The 21,563-nt window shown below is 49.2% G+C and overlaps 1 protein-coding gene and 1 long non-coding RNA gene across 5 annotated transcripts in view; one reads left to right on the top strand and one right to left on the bottom strand.

The window, feature by feature from the left end:
• The first annotated feature begins 5,367 nt into the window (after positions 1-5,367).
• Gm52118 lies at positions 5,368-17,958 on the top strand. Of its 3 annotated transcripts, none has more exons than XR_003951141.1 (4): positions 5,368-7,466; positions 10,818-11,006; positions 13,618-13,774; positions 17,212-17,958. It is a non-coding gene; the product is annotated as a predicted gene, 52118 (long non-coding RNA). The 3 variants fall into 3 exon arrangements; XR_003951140.1 differs by lacking the exon at positions 5,368-7,466 and adding an exon at positions 9,226-9,569; XR_003951139.1 differs by lacking the exon at positions 5,368-7,466 and having other exon boundaries at positions 9,226-11,006.
• The window catches only part of Ints9 (integrator complex subunit 9), an 89,791-nt gene continuing 80,442 nt past the window's right edge, over positions 12,215-21,563 (bottom strand). For both annotated transcript variants that reach the window (NM_001253731.1, NM_153414.5), the window contains exons 13-17: positions 19,706-19,830; positions 17,955-18,122; positions 15,554-15,652; positions 14,567-14,704; positions 12,215-12,777 (exon numbers count right to left, since the gene is read on the bottom strand). In NM_001253731.1, coding sequence (NP_001240660.1) covers positions 12,601-12,777; positions 14,567-14,704; positions 15,554-15,652; positions 17,955-18,122; positions 19,706-19,830 — 707 coding nt within the window. In that variant the 3' untranslated portion in view covers positions 12,215-12,600. The remainder of the gene's footprint in view (positions 12,778-14,566; positions 14,705-15,553; positions 15,653-17,954; positions 18,123-19,705; positions 19,831-21,563) is intronic.

Genomic DNA, 21,563 nt, shown 5'->3' with positions numbered 1-21,563 from the left:
TGTTTTGTTATTGAGCTAGGAAGAAAGACTTAGCTATGTCAAGGTGCCTGCCTGATGTGGTAGCTTCTATATGGCCCAATGGGAGCACTCCAGCTCCGGTCAGAGGATAAGGGAGCTGGGCAAGCACAAGCCCAGGCTGTCAGCCAGTGTTCCATTTTGCACAGCAGCTGCCCTGTTACTGTGGGAATCTTTAAAAAAAAAAAAAAAAAAAAGTTTTATTTTTATTGTGTGCATGTGTGTGGCTATGTCTGTGTATAAGCACATGTGTGCAGCAACTTGCTAAGGCCAAAAGAGGATATCGGATCACCAGCATCTGGACTTAGGGACAGTTGTGAGCCACCTGATGTGTGTGCTAGTAACTGAAGTCCAACCTTTAAAGGCCGGCATTGTGCACAGACGTGGGACTCATTCTGTAGGTCTCGTTACTCCTTCCCAGGATACTGAGAGTGAAGGAGACTGCAATATAAAAATGTCACTGTATACCAAGAATGTGCCTTGGAGAATTTCTGGTTCTGCTTCAGACCCACCTGTGGAATCCAGAGTGTCGGCGGTGGCTGTCACAGGCACTGTCGCTCAACTGTTTGAGCTGGTTATGGATGTTGAGGTTTGGGTGTGGGCTCTGCAGTGGAGTGTGTGTGCTCACATATGGGCTGCCCAAGCCATTTGCCAGGTACAAGCATCCCACAAGTCCACCCTGGCACACACGAACAGATGTGATTGACTAAAATAAAGCAAACTGCCTGGCTCTCCATGTATTTCAAATGCTGCAGCTGCCTTGGGTTGTCTCCTGAGAAGTGGCTGCTGCCCTGTGTCTCCAGACAGAGCAACCCTGCTGGCTGACGGTGGCCTGTGTACGCTGCTGATCTACTTCACCCACCGAAGGAGGAACCTCTTGGGGTACAGCCCCAAGGAAGCGACTAGTGGGCCTCAGAACGAGTGTGACAAGCTGAGCCTATGGCCAGTTTCGGGGAGAGCACAGGCAGAGTGGGCTGGATTGCTCCCAGGGTACCCGCAAATTTAGTGACCTTGGGGACAGTTTTGGGTTGGGGCTCAGACCTGCAGGGTGGAGGCAGTAGGAAGGGTGGAAAGGGGGTAGCTATCTTGAAATCAGCCATTCCTGTGTTTCAATGATGAGTGAGCCAGCCGTGATGATGATGCAGACCTGTAGTTCAAGTACTCAAGCAGGAGGATTGCCTGAAGTTTAAGGACATCTTGGGCGCTTGCACGATTTTCCGAGTTCAGCTATTTCTAAATCAAGCTGCCGTGAACACTTGATGAGGAGGTACTTTTGTGGATCCACCTACCTCTCTGAAGTGAACACCCGTGAGCACAGTCGTTGGGTGATGCTTGGTTCAGTTCCACGTGCTCAGCAGCCTGGGGTTCAAAGTTCAGAGCACATTTCCTGGTGACTGGTGATGGTGGTAAGTAAGCATCTTCTAAACTTTCACACGCTGCCTTTCTGACACTTTCATACGCGTGTGTAACTCACCTTGTCGCTTACCTGGCCCCCTCTCACTTCCCTCTCCTGTCCATCCCTCTCCCCTGGGTATCCCCTTTCACACCCTGCCATGCACACTGGGAAATGCCATGCACTCAGCCTGTCAGGTCTGCTTGACAGGCTGAAAAGCCTGGGAGCCACTCGCGAGGAAGAGTTTCACGGAAACTCACCTCCTGGAGCTTTGGCGTTCTCATTTACCCATATACTCATACCCTATTCCCATGTTAGTCTGGTGTATGGAACTACGAGCTCTCTTTTAGTATTGTTTTATTTTAAGTGCCTTTTAAGATTAAATTCTGTTATAGTTAAGTCTCCCCAATGTTCCAAGGTCTCAGAAGCCGAGCTTAGAATCCTGTAAGACTTCAGTAAGGAAGTTAACCTATTCAGTAACTAATTAAGCGTTACAGTAGCTCAGAGCTGGTCTGCAAAGTATTTACTAAGGACAGTAGCAAATCTCAACCAAACGAGGGAATACCAAGAAAGAGCCAGAGAATCCCACTGAGATAGAAATCTGAGATAGAATCTTCAGTACAGGCTGCATTGCATATTAGTAGCAAGGTGGTAAATTCTTCTGACAAATGGAGATTCTCCAGTTACTTAAAAGTTACACTCATATAAGAATTTAGCAAGGCCTAGGAATTAGGGGGGTTGTGATATTGCATTATTCATGAGGCCTGCCAAGAGCAGAACCCCCTGGTACTAGCCTTCACAAGGTTCAAAGGTATAGCACTAGAGTGTGAAATCCTTACCTGTCACTAAGCTGACCATAGGCAGGACTGCTTTATCTTTACTGTAAACATCTACCTGGTTTCTGTAAATCCTTTTGAAGTCATTCCTTTGTTTTGTATCAGGTAATTTCAATGTACTTTGCCTGCTACCCTTTGTATTTTCTCTACTATATAAGATTGATGTTCACTTTGTGAGAATACATTCAGATTCTACATGTGTTGGTCTGTCTGTCACCCGCCGACACCTTGTCCACCTGCCCCAGAGACCTGTTCCACGCAGACAAAGGGACCCAGAGGGTCTGCAGCAACACCCCATGCCTTGTTTGGTTTTGTGACCCAGATGAGTTAACCAGGGCTGTCTGTGTGACCATGGATGGGTATGACACTACCCTCTGGAGCCCCATGGCTCATCAGCGAGTACACAATTGGATAGTGACTCCTCTTCTAGAATCTCCGAGTAGCCGGTAGTTTAACAGAGATGGGTAGGGTCCCATGAGCCCTTCTTCCCCCATCCATGGTTGATGTGGATGTGGCCAGTCTTGTGCAGGCCAGGCCAGGTCGTTAGCGGATGAGTTCATGGCTATGATGGCTGTCATTTTGTAGCCTTTCTCTCTGTCTTTCTGCCCTTCTGTCATGTGCACTGAGCCTTAAGAGTATGTACTATAAGTGTCACTCTCAACACCTTTATCAGCTATAGCTATGTTTTAGTGCTTGTCATTCATAGAGAGAGGCTCTGATTGAGGCTTTTGTCTTAATAGCATTTGTCTGTGGGTCCCTGTGTGGCTCTTTGGAAGGCAGTTTGATACCGCATCAACCTAACTATAGCAGCAATAGTAAGTTACGCCCTAGGGTCTAGGACTCTCCCAGCTATGTTTTTGACCAGGTTTACTGTACCAGCCATAGGTTTTTCTCCCATGGATCAAGAATCAGATCCAATCATAGAGCAGCTGGTTACCCCCATAGCAAGTCATTCCACTGCTGCATATATGGGCACGGCTCACGTGGCAGGTTGGTATTGGTTTACAGAGTTAACAGCTCTTAAGATCTTGATGCTTTCCTCCTGTAGCAGCCCACAAAGTGTTTTCCAGAACTATGAAAGCGAGCCAGCAGAGAGCAAGTTCCAGAGCAGGTTTGGCTTGAGTTTTCTTTTCTTTTCTTTTCTTTTCTTTTCTTTTCTTTTCTTTTCTTTTCTTTTCTTTTCTTTTCTTTTCTTTTCTTTTCTTTTCTTTTCTTTTCTATCTATCTATCTATCTATCTATCTATCTATCTATCTATCTATCTATCTATCTAGTATATGAGTACACTGTAGTTGTCTTCAGACACACCAGAAGAGGGCATCAGATCTCATTATGGGTGGTTGTGAGCTACCATGTAGTTGCTGGGATTTGAACTCAGGACCTCTGCAAGAGCAGTCAGTGTTCATAACCACTGAGCTATCTCTCCAGCCCTTGGCTTGATTTCTGTAGCTCTTATAACCAAAGTGTGTGGTGTCTTCAGCACTAGGGTCTTACCATGGGCAGCCATGAGGGGTGTCAAGAGCTTGTATTAGTTTAGGGGCCTCTGAGGTCTCCCTGACCATCAACTGGTAACTAGCTCTAGGAGCAGTCCTAGCTAGCTATGTAGCACATCTTCCTTCTAACAGTCTCTGCGTTAAAGACAGGGTTTTATTCTGTAGTCCTGGCTGGCTGCAACTCATGTTGACCAGGCTGGCCTCCAGTACATGGATCCGTCTACCCCTGCTTCTGCTGGGATTGAAGGCATGCGCCACTACACCCAGCAATAATTCTATCTTTATTTGATACAAGATAATAACTTTCCATGTGGCTTTTTCATAACCCTTTGCTTGAGTTACCACCATCCCCTTTATTGCCATGTACACCATTTAGGTGTAGTCCCTGTATGAAATCTGGTGTGGTGGTGTATACCCTTTTAATCCTAGACACTGGGAGGCAGAGGCAGGTGGATCTCTGTGAGTGCAGTGAGATCCTGCCTCCAAACAAACACTTTGGAAAAGGTTATCCTTTTTTCTCTTATATCTCAACAGAACTAAGGAAACACACACACACACACACACACACACACACACACACACACACACACACACACACACACACGTTGGTATGGAGGCTCAAAGTTGACCTTGATATTGTCCCCCATTGCTTTTTGTTTTGTCTTCTGAGTCGGGGTCTCTCACTGAAGCTCACTGATTGGCTAGACCCTGTTTGAAGCAGGGTTTGTTGTTTCAGCTACTCTGAAATTTTCCTGCCTTAGGAATGCTGGGATCACAGATATGAGCATGGTGTCTGGCTTGATAGAGGTTCTGGGAGTTGAATTTAGAATCATCAGGCATGTGAAGCAAGCACTTTTTTTTTTAATTAGGTATTTTCCTCGTTTACATTTTCAATGCTATCCCAAAGGTCCCCCATACCCACCCCCCCAGAAGCAAGCACTTTTACATATTGAGCCATCTTGCTGACTCTAAATTCAGTTTTTCTTTCTTTTCTTTTTTTAAAAAGATTTATTTATTTTATGTATATGAGTATACTGTAGTTGTGCAGATGGTTGTGAGCCATCATGTAGTTGCTGGGAAATAAGATTTATTTATTATTATATGTAAGAACACTTGTAGCTGTCTTCAGACACACCAGAAGAGGGCATCAGATCTCATTATGGGTGGTTGTGAGCTACCATGTGGTTGCTGGGATTTGAACTCAGGACCTTTGGAAGAGCAGTCAGTGCTTTTAACTGCTGAGCCATCTCTCCAGCCCCCAGTTTTCCTTCCTTCCTTCCTTCCTTCCTTCCTTCCTTCCTTCCTTCCTTCCTTCCTTCCTTCCTTCCTTCCTTCCTTCCTTCCGTTTTTTGTTTTTTCAAGACAAGGTTTCTCTGTGTAGCCCTGGCTGTCCTGGAACTCACTCTGTAGACTAGGCTGGCCTTGAACTCAGAAATCCGCCTGCCTCTGCCTCCCAAGTGCTGGGATTAAAGACATGCGCCACCACTGCCCGGCCAGTTTTTCTTAAAATGATTCAAGAGTGTGTGTGTTTCATGTCTCTATATATGTGCATATGTGTGCCTGGTGTCCTCAAAGGTCAGAAGAGGGCTTTGGACCCTTTGGGACTTGAGTTACAGATGGGTGAGCTACTAGATGGGTGCTGAGAATCGAGCCTGGGTCCTCTGCAAGAGCAACAAATGATCTTACCCACTGAGCAGACTCTCCGGCCTGGGATTCAATTTAAGATCAGGTTGTCTCTTACCGAATGAGTTCTGATCCATAGTCATTGCTCTGACATAAAGCACTTCCTAATATTTTCCCAGCGTTCCCCTTCCTTGTCTTCTGTCCCTTCAGCATCTGCAGTCCCTCCTTTTGTAGATGACTGATATTTTAAGGGCTGTGGGCTCTGTAGTGACACCTGCTCTTTCACTCCTGAGAGGGACAGGCTGTCCCCTTATCTGTCAGTCCAGTGAAAGGTGAGCCACCGCCTGCTGTCGCTGATCTGCCCTCACAGCCTCAGGCTGAGTTTCCTCTCAGTTTATTTCTCTTCTTGTTACTTTTGTTTTTCTTCTTAGGTTTTACTTTTGTTCTTTTTATAGTTTCTGGAGGTAAAACTTTGGGTTCATTTTAGGCCTCCGTTTTATATGATAATTTGTCTTCCTTAACCCTTTGAGATGGAGTCTCACTGCATTGTCCCAGCCTGTCCTAGCCTCTTGTCATTGTGAATACTTCTGTGCATGTATGTATATATGTGTGTGTGTGTGTGTGCATATACATAGAGAGGGCAGAGATCAAATTTGTGTTGTTCATTTGGAGCTATCAACTTGTTTTGTTTGTTTGTTTGCTTGTTTGTTTTTGAGTCAGTGTCTCTCACCGGGCCTTGGGGCTCAATTAGTAGGGCTGTCTGGCCATTTAGCCCCATGGATCTCCTGTTTCCACCTCCCTCATGCTGAGATTACCAATACAAGCTGTCATATCCCCATGGTCTCTGGGGACACAGTTATGTTCTCATGTTTGCATAGCAAGCACTTTACAGACTAAACTACCTCCCCAGCTCCAGTTCAGAATAAGTTTTTAGTTCACTGGGGAATGTCTTTTTAACCCACAAGTTATTTTTATTAGCATGCTTAATTTCTATGAATATTTGTAGGCTTTTAAAGTACAGGTTTATAAAATTTGAATTTAATTCCACCCCGGTGAATGTTGTGTGGATAATCTCAGATATAGTAAGATTGTGTGGCACACAGTCTTCAGATAAAAACACGACATGCTCTAGTTGAAGACTATGTCATCTGCAGCTAGAGAACTGTGTCTAAGAGTTGCGGCCTGGGTCACAGCTGTAGAGTTCTTTTTGGCTCATTTATAAATTCACTGCTTTGGTTGTTTTTGTAATTAGTCATCGAATCTCCAGCTCTATAGTTGCCCCTCAGCACTGTTGATACATGGCCGTGATTGTATCTCCCTGATGAACCATCATTTCCGGCAATATCACCCTGTGGTCTATTTAGCTGGTACACTGCTGTTCACATGGTCTGTCTTCTCACATCCAATCGCTTTCATCCTGTTTTAAATGCGCACTTCTTGTAGGCACTCTATAGTTGTGTTTAATGTTTAAATTGATCTGCAGAGTTGGGTTCTCTTAAGAATCTTTCTTCTGGGATCTTTTCTGAGTAGTAGCTAATGCTTGCCTTGCACTCTGTGTTTATTCACATAGGTAAGGGGCTTACCCCCGGAAGCCCTCGCTCCCTGCACAACAGTGTCTGCCCCCACCATGGGAACGTGGCCATCTCCTCCCTTTTAGTTCAGCATCTCTGGGTGGGCTGCCTTGTCCATGAGCTCCACTTCCCCTTGGTTTTGGTGTGTGTGGTGGTATTCATCTACCTACCCAACGTTCTATCTTCCTCCTCCACTCTAGCCCGTACAGAACGTTTGTCTGGAGTTTAAACATGGGGTTGTGCCTGGAGGGAGCTATTACACTGTCACTACTCTGGTCACCCGATCCTGGCATCAGGATTCACAGACCTTCCCACAGCACAGCACAGCACAGCACAGCACAGCACAGCACAGCACAGCACAGCACAGCACAGCACAGGAACTGGGTTGGTTGTTGTCGTTTTAAAATCTTTGTAGGTCATGTGATTTCCCCCTCTCTTTACGCTTTAAACTGTTCTCAGTGTGTGGCTAGCTTTGGCTTGCAGGCAGCTTACCAAGCTCATCGCGTATTGAGTCAGGAAGTCATTTTAGAGCACAGGTGAGTGACAGGGAGCTTAATAGTGATGAAATGTATGAAACCTAGAAACTGATCACCAGAAATGGTAAGCTGAGCTGCGATTCCTTAATTTTTAAAAAGTTGGCTGTGTTTACATGTTAGGAAGACACATGCCACAGTGCACAAATGGAGATCAGAGGGCAGCGTTCGGGAACTGGCTTTCTTCTTCCGCCGTGTGCTTCTCAGGGACTGAATGCAGTTGTTAGGGTTAGTCAGTCTTTAGCGTGGGCTTAGAATTCTTTTTTTTTTTTTTTTTTAAGATTTATTTATTTATTATATGTAAGTACACTGTAGCTGTCTTCTTTTTTTTCCCCCTCTCAGACCCTGCTCACTCACTGTAGCTGAGTTCAGACATCCCAGAAGAGGGCATCAAATCTCATTACAGATGGTTGTAAGTCACCATGTGGTTGCTGGGATTTGAACTCACGACCTTCAGAAGAGCAGTCGGCGCTCTTAACCGCTGAGCCATCTCTCCAGACTGGGGCTAGAATTCTTAAACATTTCTGAAAGTATCTTTATTTTCAAACCCCATGAGGTCTGCGGAATGAGCTCCTCTGCCCTTCAGGAGAACCCTTGGCTCCACTGAGATAAAAGTTACAGAGAAAGTGCAGGGCACAAAATATAGTTGCAAGGGCTTAATCTGTGCTTCCCGGTGGCTGGAAGGACAGGATTATAGGTTGGGAAGGTCTCTGTGTATAAAATGAAAGGTCGTCACTTTTAAAGTATAAAAGCACTGCAGTTAATCAGGAAATGTATTTTAAAATTTTGAGATATGGTCACATCTTAAACAGATGAGGCTGGAAACCTCTAGTTCTCCCAGGCTAGCCTTGAACTTAAGAGAAATACTTTTGCCTCAGCCTCCTAAGTGTTAGAATTGCAGCTGTGAGCTACCCCTGACTAGCAAGCATTTTAGATGGTAATATGTACACTATAAAGATTATTAAGTTGGACCCAAGCGCCTGCCCCAGCCATGCTGGGCCCAGCAGCCCAAAGAAAGACCCAAGCACCCATCTCGGCCACACTTGGCTGGGGAGGGAGGCCGAAAGACACCCAAGTACACACCAAGGGAGCCAGTATGAAGCATACATGTGTGACAGAGAGATGGGAAAGATGAAGTACTCAGTGGAGAGATGGAAGAGGAAGGAAGGAAGGCTGTAGAGAAAGGTGGAAATGGTGATCTGATCATGGTGAGGAGCAGGCGGCCTGAAGAAGCCATGGTGAGGTCCTGGCTCAGGCTGCTGCCAAGAGCCATCCTGGGTCTGTGGCCCAAGTTACTACCAAGGGACAACTGGATGTCTGAGGGCCACACTGCTAGGGGGAGTGGGGAACCCATGTGGAGCAAGTGGCCTGTGCTGCCACCACCTGAGGCCATGGGGACATCCCAGCCCAGGATGCTGGGTGGGTGGGGTGGATCTTTGGTCCTGTCACAATCGGGGTCTGTTTTGATGTCCCAGGCCCATGTTACCAATCAAAGGCCATGCAGATGACGCTGGTCTGGACTGTTGACTGAGGCACTGTGCTGACCTGGCCACCACACCCAGGAGAATTGGCTCTGCCCCTCACCCAGGCAGCACAATTCCCTTTGATGTTGGGGGTAGGGTAGGGTGGGAAGCTCAGGTGATCTGGCCCCAGGGTATGAGTACAGGAGAGCTGGCCTGGCCACCCACCTCATTGCCATGGGGTGGGGGTTGGGGTTGGGGTGGGGGAGAGATGTGTGCTCCCACCCCTCACTGGCTGCAGCACTTGGGAGAGGCCCTGCACCTTGCCTGGGCAGCACAGTAGAGCTGACCCTAGTGATGAAGGTGCTGGTGAGCCAGTCCCCAGGGCATGAGAGCAGAAGAGCTGACCCTCTCTCTTGGCATCTGCAGCACTGGGTGTGCTAGCTGGGGCGATGCTAGCTGGGGCGATGCTGGACAGTTCACCCTGGTGGTGCAGGGGCAGGAGAGTGGCCAGGCTGACCAACTCAGGGCTCCGAGTTGGCCAACCACAATATCTAGGTGGAGCTTGTGAAGGGGCCAGTCCTGTAGGCCCAACGCTACAGTATCTCCATGACACAGGGCAACAACGGGACGTACCAGAGTCCAGGTGAGGACCCAGCATTAATGGTGTAGCAGGACCCAGAGGCCTTGAAACAGACTCATGGCAGTGAACATTTGCACATGAAGAAGTGTGGACAAAAGGGCATGCTGTGACACACTAAAGCTTCCATGATTTTTTGTTTTATTTATTTTTTTAAAATCTATCTTATATTCTTTTGTGGGGAAGGTTGCAAGGGCACATGGTGACTATGCAGGGACAGGGAGATGAGTGGGAATGGGACGCATGATGTGAAATTCAAAGAATTAAAAATTAGAAAAATAGATTAGGTTGCTATTCACCTGTGGTTGACACACAGTCTGGGGTTACTGGAGTGTACAGGGGTGAAGTCCTGTGAACACAGTAACTTGAGTCCCTCCACTCCACCCCTGCCTCTAGTACCTGTGTGAGAGAGACAGGCAGAGTTACTGCTGCTCAATGACAAGACCTGGGTAAAGACACCGCTCAGACACTCACGGTCCTAAGGTGCAAATGCTGAAACACATGTAAAGCCGTTGCACAGGGCACAAGCCACCTGCGGCTCAGTTCTGTAAGGCCCATCCAGATTCAGCTGTTGCTTTGTCCAGAGCCAGAGTCGGTTGCTTTCACCCTTGGCTAAGGTTCAAAATAACACATCGATGTAGTACCCCACTGGGGAGAGCCTGAAAACGTACCACCTACCTTCCGTTAGGTGGCTGAAAGCACAAGCCAGCAGCCTGTCCTGCTGCCTGGTATCTGAGAAGGAGAGTCATCCGTTTTATTACCAGGTAGCTTCGCTCTTCAGTGCACCATCACAGTGAGGGAACCTGTTGGTCGTTCACTGTTATCTGGAAAAGTCAACTCCTGCCTTTTAAGGATAACCGTGAGGCTGTGGGCTGGAAGCTGTGGGGATGAGGGGGTTATGTGCCCTTGCCTGAGAGGAATAGACTAGGAGTCCCGTCTCCTTGGCCTGAGCCTCACACAGGATGCAGAGAGGGCAGGAGCCACAAACTGCCTATTTTTGGGACATTCACTCAAACTCTGTATTTCAGGCCCCACATCCAGCTGTGAGGAAAGACGACTCCAGTGTGGGAACTCTAGCAAAGCCCCAAAACCGCAAGGGAAGAAATGTCGGCTCTTTTGAAGATGCTAGGAGTGGGGTCATTTGTTATAGCAGTAGATACATGCTTTAACCCTTTGGGGAAAGACTTGTTAAAGGACAGGCATGGTGGTGATGTCAGCATGATGTACGTATGTCAGGACCCTCTCTCAAAACAGGCAAGCAACGAGCTACGGAAGGCTATGCAAGAGTAACAGCAGCCTTTACTCCAATAAGTTCACGAACAACCTGTCACCCAGGTTGTGCTCCCTGCCCTCCTGATCCCGTGTCCAGTGTGACAAGGCACAGAGAAGACTAGAAGAGCAGCCAGCACTCACTGGTTTACACTGGAAGGGCCTGGATCACAGGTAGGCAGTGACTGTCCGATTCTCTGTGAACTGCACCTGCTCAGTAGGTGTTGGGAAACCCTGCTATTAACGTCTACCATGACGAGACAGCTCCCTGAGCTCCAAGCAAAACGGAGGGGCTCCCTTTTTCAGTATGGCTTCCTCTTCTTCTCTGCCTGACCTTATCTGGAAGCCTGACCCCTTCATCCCCTACCCGAGGAATGTCACCCAGTTCTTGGTGAATTCACACGTTCAACTCCCTTTCGTCCAATAAGAACCCGCCCAGTGAGCACCTGGAATGTCTCTCCTTGTGATGTACCTTAGCGCTAAGAAAAACCCCTTCTCATTCTCCAAGGTGTAGCTAGCCGTTGTTTACCCCGAGTAAAACATGCACACGCTGTTTCATGGAATACTGACTGAAAGGGCTGTAAAGGACATCCTTGGAGCACCACCTCCAGGATCCTGCTGCCTGGGGTACAGCAGCACCTGGGCACCCTGAGGGAGGAAGCAGAACTCAGAACCACAAGTGGGCACCCTCTAAGACTACAAAAAATAGAATTGACGCTGGGCGTGGTGGCGCACGCCTTTCATCCCAGCACTTGGGAGGCAGAGGCAGGCGGATTTCTGAGTTTGAGGCCAGCCTGGTCTACAAAGTGAGTTCCAGGACAGCCAGGGCTACACAGAGAAACCCTGTCTCGAAAAAAACCAAAAAAAAAAAAAAAAAAAAAAAAAGAATTGACAAAAGGGGGCTTCCCAGTCTCCCTTTAGTCACCTCAACCTCTAGGCTCGAGTGGGGGTTCTTTTTGTACAAAGTACCTTTCCATAGAATTGAAATGTAGCTGACTTTACTGTTTCTGCTGCTTTTTTGAGACAGGGTTTCTCTGTGTAGCCCTGACAGTCGTAGAACTCACTCTGTAGACCAGGCTGGCCTCGAACTCCGAGATTTGCCTGCCTCTGCCTCCAAGTGCTGGGATTAAAAGGCCATGAACTGCCTGCCAGGTTGTTTCTGCTTCTTGAGACAGGGTCTTATGAGCCCAGGGGGGCCACGAGCCTGCTGTGTCAGAGGATGAGCCTCCAGCACTGGGTGCATCTGCATTTCTGCAGACAGGGTTAATGATTAGGGCAGAGGTGTGGCAGATGTGCTGTGGCGTTTTCACTGCTGAGTGTAGCTGCAGACTTTTCCCCCAGATACTAAGTCATTATTTAGACTGTAGTGCAATAGAACTGGGCACTTTTATAAAAATAATGTTTATTTTTAGCAAAACGGGCCACAGAACAGCGAGATAGGTTTGCCTTCTAATTTGGGGGCTGACCTTTATACGGTGTAGCACTGTAGGAGGGTAAGTCCGAGAGTCACCCCCTGTGAGCCCCAAAAACACAGGCCAGGCATTTTTTTTTTTTCATTTCCCTTAGGAAAGGATGTCTGTCATGTTGTCACCCATAGCTGCTCAGGAGCCCAGAACTGAAAAGAACAGGCCTCTAAACGTTCTTGGGGTCAGCAGTACGAGGAAGTCACACTGGCAGATCCTAGCTGGAGACACCTCTCCTCTCCGGAAGTCATAGGACACCACCAGACTGTCTCTGGGTGAAGGGCCTAGGATGTCACGGATGCCACTCAGAACTTCTGCAGGAACCTGAGGACAAGGTCCCGCAGTCGGACCCTCAGTGTCTCGTCATTGTCACAGATGATGTGAGTGGAGTCTTCTTCAATCTGGATGAGTGTCTCGGCTTCCTGCAGCAGGACAATATGTCCCTTGGCTGTGTCTTCCACCTTAATGTCACTGAAGCCATGCTGTTCCAAGAGAAAAGAGGAGGACAGTGCCTCTGAGAGCAAGGCCTGACTGAGCACTCACTATGGCGTTTACACTCAGCCCAGCTCTGACATCGGGGCCAGAGTCCAACCAAGAGGTTTTATTTATGAAAGGCCCCACGCACAAAACTCTCAGGAAAATAGCAGATTCCTCCACCCTTTCTGAGGCCCTGAGTCCATCAAGCCTCTCAGGTTCTCAGGGAAGAGCTTGGTTGCTGGTCCTGGCACCTGCCTACTTTTGGTCTCTGCAGTTCTGAGCCCCAGGAAAAGCACTGCTCCTCACAGTGAGGTACCACTCACCCGGGGGCTGGCAGCATCTCCCAGCCACCTTTACTGATAAATGAGAACTACAACTAAGTTAGAGTCACCAGGATGAGACACACAGCAAGTAGAGAGCCTGAGGCAGGGACTGCCTGTCCTTTGCTGCAGGACACCCACACGGCCTTGCGAAGGAGGTGAGACAGGGAGTTATAGGCAGGAGAAAAAGGTAAGATCACTGTGGAAAAGCAAGTTATTGTGAGAAATAACTTTCAAATAATTTTCAAAAGTGAAATTGCCAGGCGGTGGTGGCACACGCCTTTAATCCCAGCACTTGGGAGGCAGAGGCAGGCGGACTTCTGAGTTTAAGGCCAGCCTGGTCTACAAAGTGAGTTCCAGGACAGCCAGGGCTATACAGAGAAACCCTGTCTCGAAAAACCAAAAAATAAAATAAAATTAAAAAAATAAAATAAAATAAAATAAAAATGTGAAACTTGAAACCCCTGGCTCCTATCGGGAGCCCGTAAAGCCTCACGGGAGATGGGGTCCTTTATTCATCTACAGAACGGTGGGGAGATCTCAAGAGCAGTTGGAGAAATCAAAAACTAAAGAAAACTGAGCCTGGAACGGGAAGCCTTGTTTTTGAACCTTGAAAGAAGTCAGCAGCTGAGACAGTGTGGTTATCACGGCTTAGCTGGAGAATGTCCAACCCTGCCATCAGGTACTGGAGTTTTCTCAAAGCATACCCCATGCCATCTTCGGGGCCAGAATCCAACCAAAAGGTATTATTTATGAAAGGTTCCACGCACAAAAAACGTCACCCTATCCCCCTCTTCCTAGTAAGGGTGATTATGTGGAGACATTAACATTGACAGAGACAAAACTATAAAGATCTTTAAGGCAGTGCTCTCCGCAGCCTCCTGCACCGATGTAGTCAGGAGTCTCCCTTAGGCGTGGAGAGGCTGCTGCATGGTCAGGAGCACTGTCTGCTCTTCCAGAGAGAGGTCCACGGTTTCACTCCTAGCACCCAAGCGACAGCTACAACTGTAACTCGTTTCAGGGGATCTGGCCACCGTGGGCACCAGGCATACACAGGGTACACAGATAAATATGCAGGCAGAACAGCCCTACACAAAAGAATCTCTCCCTTGAAAGAAGCAGCCACTGGGGCCCACAGGATAGACAGCCACTGAGATGATAGCACAACATCTTCCTTCTTGCCTGTCTCTTCGACCCACCTCTAACGGAATCGCTGACCTTCCAGTCTCACATGCTAGCCCTCCCAGACAGTGGTGCTCTTCCCGTGGGCAGCCTGGCTCCAGGGAGGACAGGCAGCCTGTGCTGTGCTATTCCTGCTGCTCCAGAGCTGGAGACTGAAGACAGGGCTGGTGGTGAGCAGAGACTGGGGACAGCCCAGGAAGGAAGATGTTCTTTGGCTTAGTTCATTTTGAGCCTCTCCTCGTTCTATGACATCCTAGCACCCCCTTCGGGGCAGAGCAGGCCACCAGCTCACCTTCTCCAGGGTCTGCACAAACTGCTCTACGGGGATGGAGCCACTCAGCAGAGGCTTCAGTACTTTGCAGTCAGGAATGTCCTCGTTCACCCGCTTCCTCTTCTTACTGCTGGTGGGCTGGGTGGGCTTGGGAGGGGGCTAGGGCAGAAGGAAAGTGTGGCTCTTGGTGAGTGCCTCTTCACTGACTCCGTGGCCGTGACCTGCTGGCCTGACGTGAAAAGCAGGCTCAGCAGCTGGGTTCCTGCCACCTGAGTTCATGCAACCATATGCCTGGGATCATAGCTACCTTTCAGCAAGAAACAGTGTGCATTTCCAGGATTCATTTGCTGATGAAATCCCTTCTAATAGTCACTGGCAGCCACAGCCATACGTGCTGACTAAAACCAGACTGCAGTGTCTGGCAGTAAACCATGGCCTTGCCACCAGGCAGTGGCAGAAAAGCATTAGGTCAGAGAACTTGTAGACCTCAGGGCTCTGTGCAGATCAGCCCGGACAATGCACGGCAGCAAGCACACAGTGCCTAGTGCTCTAAGTGCTAGCTAGCTACAGGGGTGCACCAGCAACGTGGCACAGCTGTGGAGGGGCGCTCCTGAGGTGAGTGTTGCCCCGTGTGCCTGCTTTCCTGGCTCTGCGCTTTGCTTGTATTCCATCGTGAGAGATGGCCGCTGTCTGCAGCTTGCAGCCTTGCCCGGTGCTGCTCAGGTTTGGGGGCCAGCAAGGCACGTGCCCATGACAAGTTGGGGTAATGCTGCTACTTCAAGAGCTAGGGAACAGGAAACTACCCGGGAGAGCTTGTGTGGTCTCTTGGAGGTGTGTGGCTAAGACTTTGTACAAAGTGCTTTCTATGTTTCGAGTACACCCAAGTCTCCATCAGCCCAAGCTTCGGTGTCTGATTGGGATGAACTGGGAGCTGGCTGGGTGGGCAGAGCTTTCCTAAGGGAAGAGGTCTTCGGGGTCCACACCCTGCCCCCCCCACGCCCTGGGTACCTGAAGCACATGTTTGTTATCCTTCGTATGCAGCACAGCTGAGACAGTCGCCAAGGAGATGCCAGGCTTGATTTCCATGGGCACCAGGGAGTCTGCCAGCTGAAAGTAAAATGCAGGGTTTCCACACAGGCTCCCTCTCAGGGGAGGGAAGAGGCCCGGGGTGGAGAGTGGCCCGGGGCTTAGTGGAACACGGGGCTCTTAGCATTCTCTGCCCTGGTGGCAAAGGCCTCCAAGGACGGCCATCATACTGTTCTTGGGCTTTACTTACACTGTTGTAGTCTAAAATGCCCAACTAACTCAGTGTATCAATCAGTATACACTCTGCAACTCTCCTGCCCACCACAGCGATACAAGGAGAAAAGAGAAGAAAGGAGACTGTAGACCATTGGCTAGGACAGTGGAGGAGGCGGCAGACCATTGGCTAGGACAGTGAAGGAGACGGTAGACCACTGGCTAGGACAGTGAAGGGGGCAGTAGGCCACTGGCTAGGACAGTGGAGGAGGCAGTAGACCACTGGTTAGGACAGTGGAGGAGGCAGTAGACCACTGGTTAGGATAGTGAAGGAGGTGGTAGACCATTGGCTAGGACAGTGCCGCATCATCCAAGTGCTTTGCTGGTGGCTCCTGGGTACTGCAGCAGGGACCATCAGGGCAGCTGTAAGTCAATGTGTGCTGGACATTGGCCACTATGAAAATGGCAACATCTGCTGGGTGCATGCACCTGAATGCTCCCACTTCCGGGAAACACTCATGGGCTCCAGACAGTCTCTGAGGTTCTCTCAGAACCTACCGGATTCCTCAGCACACGCCAGGTGCAGATCCATTCACTCTTTCTTGCGTTAACCCTGTAGCTTCTCTAGGTGATCACTGCAAATGGACTACATATCTGGTGGTTTTGTTTTGTTGTTTTTTTTTTTTTTTTTTTTTTTTTTTTTTTGATCCCTAGCAATCTGGTGTCTGTCAATGGCAGGACAAGTGTCTCCTACTGTGACCTGAGCAGCCATTGTGCACACACTGCAGTGAGCTCGGAGCTCTGGGGTCCTGGTGCTCAGGCCTGCCTATGTGCCGTCCTCAGATGTACAGCTTTCCCCCAAGCCAGGCTGCCTTCATTTAAAAACAAACCTATGTGCAAGATGCCATTCTACAAGCACTGCTAGTCAATGCCAGTTGGGTAGGAGAAGCAGCTTATAGCCTTTACACATCAACAACACAAGTTATGAGGTCTGCTTCCTGAAGTTCAAGCGTGGGAGGAGGGAGGGTGAGGAGTTCCACACTGTGGCAGTTCCCCAACACCTGACTGTGCCAGGTCACATCCTTCACCTCGGCCCTGTTCACAGTCTGCCCCGTAAGTGACTGTTCTCTGCACACTTCAGGATGGCATCCTGGGGACCAACTTGGTGAGATTCCCTGGGCAGCAACACCTCTGGTTCCATGGGAGCCAGTTCAGAGCCCCACACCATGCAGCTTAGGTCAACACTCCCCCACGCCTCATGAAGTAGAGTCGGGAGGTCCATCTTCTATGAGAACAGGCCTAAGGACTAACAGCTCTGTAAATCCTCCATCCTGGAAGTCTAGATTAAAGAGGCTGCAGTCTGGGGAGAGGGCTTCCTCTAACTGCAGCAGATTTTAACCATTTCATCTTCCACGTGTACTTTCCAGGGCTGTGGTCAAGTGACACTGATTCTGCCCTACACTGTCTTCCATGACAGCCTTGGCCCCCACATGCAGCAGCACCTGGAGAAAGCACTCAGAAGCTGAAAGGACGGCGGTGGACAGAGAAGGGAGCAGAGCATCTGTAAGAGAAACCTAGAGAACCTGGCACAGCGGAGCCATCTGTTTTCTGGAGTTGAGAACTTTTCCACGGATAGCCATTTAGTCAAGTCAAAGGTGTTCGAAGCTCTGATAGACACTGAAGAACCCATATGCTGGAGGCCCCTGGGCTGCAGCCCCCCATTGCTCTACAGTCACCCCTCTTCCTCCTCCTCTTCCCTAGCAGAGTCACCTATGCACGGCACTACTTCACTGTGGCATCATTTGTACGATGTGCTTTGCGCTTTTTACATTTCCTTGTGATAGAACTCAAGCTAGCACTTAGAATGTAAGCCATTTGGACTTTTAGATAGAACCTTTACATGGCATCGATACAACTAAGTTTACACTTCTCCTTTTTCATACATAATTCCAGGAAGGATGACAAACCCTCAGAGGGCACTAGCATCCTCCATGGTGGAGACTCAGGATGTCACCTGCAGGGCCATACCAGTGAAGGCTACATAAGGAACGTAACATAACTTGCCTGGGGGTCTGTGCTCTTTCCTTCCTTCAGTTTTGAGAGACTGACAGTGTCCTGAGTGCACTCTGGTGGAAAGCAGGCTTTTAAGGGTGAAAGGGCAGCAGCTCACCTCTGGCATGATTTCAATTTTCTCATAGCGTCGTTTGAAGGGCAGGGCAAGGACCTCAGCCCGTCGATAGGACATGGCTGGTGGCTGGCAGTCGATCATGAGGTCCATCCTGTGGGCCTGGGCTGGCGGTGGCTGGGTGTACTGCTCAGGACAGACCACGTGCAGGGGCTGAGGAGCAATGTGACAAGGAGGTCACAGAAAAGGGCAGGGTGAGTTGGATGCAGAGCTGCAGCCCCAGGCTTCTTCCTGACCCCTCTTGTAGCATCCTGGAGGCTCAAACTCACAATCAGGCCGCTAGAGCACATTCTCTCTAAGCTGCTGACCCAAGACAGGATGAGTACGCTCATGGAACCTAGGTGGCTGAGGGAAGGGCCTGCTACCTCTCTGCATTTGTTGTGGTGACATCCACTGTGTCTACGCCCTAAGCTGAACTCAGCTCCCTGGGTGCAGTCTTCCTGTGATACCTGCCCTCTGAGCTATTACAAGCCCTTGACTAACTAGCAAGAATTTCGGCTTTGTGTTAGCCCTGTATTCTGGGTTTGGTGTATCTTAGGCTATTCTCAGATCAGTGGGAACTGGCAGGCCACATGCCTACTTGAGTATGACAGTGAATCGGAGATGAAACTCTTCGTGTGAGTATCACCCAGCTGAACACTAATGCTGGAAACCCACAGGTCAGTGAATTGTCCTGCCCTAAGAGTCTGGAGAAAGCCACAAATCCTTTGACTGAAGGCTTCCAGCGGTCGAGCCTGGGTGGATCTAATAAGCTTGTTCTTTTGAGCTAGTACTTTCAGGGCCTTGTGCTTTTCCTGACCTGGCTAGCATCTGACAGCTCTGTCCCCTGCCTCAGCCTGAGTGTTCTCCAGAGTGTCACTCACTGGAAGTGGGCACCAGATCACCTCTGATATCTGACATTAGCACGTGACAGAGGGGTGTGAAGCTGCTTAGTGATGAAAAGAACTCGGCCCCTGGCCACCCCTCTGCATGCTGGTGAGCACACAGGGCCCTCTGTCCACCTCAAGTGACAAGCTGGAGCTCCAGCATCAATCAGCTGCCTGTTCCGTGTCACCCTGCCCCATCCTTTTATATATGGATACCATCATGATGGCAGTCTGTGAGGAGGATGAGGGAGCTAAAGCTAGGAGGTGCAGGAAGCAAGCATACCCGGGTGCAAATGACCCGGGAAAGAGGGGGCCCTCGGCACACACTCAAGCTCTGGAGATGCTGGTCAGGGCACCAGACCTTTCCTCTCACAGGGTCTCAGCTGTTTTCCTTGCCAACTCGGTTTCCCCATCCCTACTTTCCACCCCAATGCCTTGTCTCATCTCTTGCACCTCGTGCAGAATCCCTCACTTTTCCTTTTCTTGCAGAAAATGCAAAACAGAGCAACCATGAACCTACCATGTAACTCAGCTCAGATTTAGGCGCAGTGAGTGACAGTGAGTGACTCTGAGGGGAAGGGCATCTACATGCTTTTCTGTGGCCACACTGGTCCTCATCAAAAGGACCCATTTGTGCCTGCCTTCCCTCCCTTTCCATTTCTTTAGAGGGGGAACTTTTCCAGTGAATAAAGATCATTTCCTGAAGCTTGAAGGGCAACAGGCAGCATCCTACAGAACTGAAGACAGGCTTCTGTGAAGACAGGCATCTTCAGAGCATGGCTGTGTAGACCTGGTCCACAAAGAGCCACATTCAGACCCTGGCCCCCAGAGGAAACAGCGAGTGTAGACACAGGCAGGTCCTTTGTTTACCTGTACTTCTTTAAGCAGCTTTGACACCTGGATGAAATTCAGTCGAGTGTCAATTGGGCAGTAGATGCACTTCATGGCCAGCGGCTGGTAAGGAGCCAAGGCCTCCAGGTAGGAGAAATCGGGTTCTAGGAAAATGTCAACAGGGAACTTCAATATTCAGGAAAAGACAACATTGAGGCAGCTGCAGCTGATGTCATCAGGGCCAAGCAGACAGTCCTTGTCAGGAAAGGATGCGCAAGGAAACAGTATGGCCCATGGGAAGAAGGGGGTCCCATGAGGAGGCGGGATGCTGCTGGAGGCATGGATGCAGGCTCAAAGCTTACGAAACAGAGAAGATGAGACAAATATGGGATATACAAGGAAATGGACGTTTCTCTAAACAAACCATCAGCTCAAAATGGAGAGGAAAAGGAAGCCTGTGTGGTTGTACACTCTGGAGGCTGAGACAGGGAACTGCTAGTTTAAGGCCACTCTGGGCTACACAGTGAAGACTCTGTCCCCAAAAGAAGGTAATTTATTCAGACTGGAATCACTAATCAGTGCTAAAATTCTAGATAGAAAGCTGGGGAAGGATGGGAATATACATTCTCTTTTGCCCCTGCAAGAGCTGAAGAGCAGGGCTGGGAAGATGGTGTATCGGTTAGGACCTCTTCCAGAGGTCCAGAGTTCAATTCCCAACAACCACATGGTGGCTCGCAGCCATCTACAATGGGATCCGATGCCCTCTTCTGGCGTGCAGGTGTACACATGTAGCACTCATACACAGAGACAAACAGTAGTTTATAGTGGCACAGCCACAGGAATACCACATCAGCTGCTCAAAATTAACATTCAGGTGGGAGACAGGGTACTGCAGGCACCTACCGAGTATCCCACACCTCACAGACTGCACAGAAACCTAGTCCACGTCAACAGGTTTTGGCTGAGACTGTCACTCTCCCACCAGGAGCCCAGGCCTCCAGAGGAGCAATCTGTCACATTGCCCAGTTTTTCTCTCAACAGCTACCAGTGCTTGCTTGGCAGGGATTATTCATACCAAATGTGCTGCCCACAGAGCCAAGAGAACAGTATATTGTGCTTACCCCATAATACCCAAGGGGACAGGTATAGGCTGTCTAAGACCCCGAGTCCCTCCCCTCGGCTTACGAACTGCTGAAGCGATGGACCTTAAAGAATTAAAGTCTCCCCATGAACCTCACACTGGGGGTAGAAAAAGACTGAAATGCTAAAAGCAGCCAGGAGAGCTCCACCCACACCCAGGAAGAGATTTCACAGTCCAGCAACTTACAAGACCACTTTGCAGACAGAGGCTGATGGGTCAGTGATGGGCAGAACCTCATCCTGACCAGGACTGCTAATTAGGCATACTGTAAGACCTTTATTTAAATGTAAATCTACGCTCAACCCTAAAGATGGATCCCTTATCTGTTCTTAGCATGGCCTCACTGAATCAATCTTCCTGTTTCTCACTGTTTTGCCCCATTACTTGGTGTCTTAAGGTGGGTGGCTGAGCCCAGTTTATAGCACTGCCAGGGCCATGCTTTCATTCTGAAACCTCTGGTAACAGGGCCACCAGGAAGGAGTACTATACAGCAGTCAACACGAGCAGCAAAGGCAGACGAGCTTCCCTTCACTTGAGTGGGGATTAGAAACCACAGCAGCCAGTGAAATGTCTGCATGGTGCCAATGCTATCACGAGTGGCTTCTCTCACTGTGCCCATGGGACTCTGTAACTACTGTCACATCAGCATAGCTTACCAGAGAGAGCAGGAACGACCAACCACTCCCTTACCACAGTGTTGACAACCTCAGCAAAATCCTAGTGGTGTCCAAGTTTTGGGCTTTGTGAATTAATGTA

The sequence above is a fragment of the Mus musculus genome, chromosome 14 (genome assembly GCF_000001635.26).
Source record: "Mus musculus strain C57BL/6J chromosome 14, GRCm38.p6 C57BL/6J".
Classification (NCBI taxonomy): Eukaryota; Metazoa; Chordata; class Mammalia; order Rodentia; family Muridae; genus Mus; species Mus musculus.
This window is presented reverse-complemented; position numbering and strand designations above follow the sequence as displayed.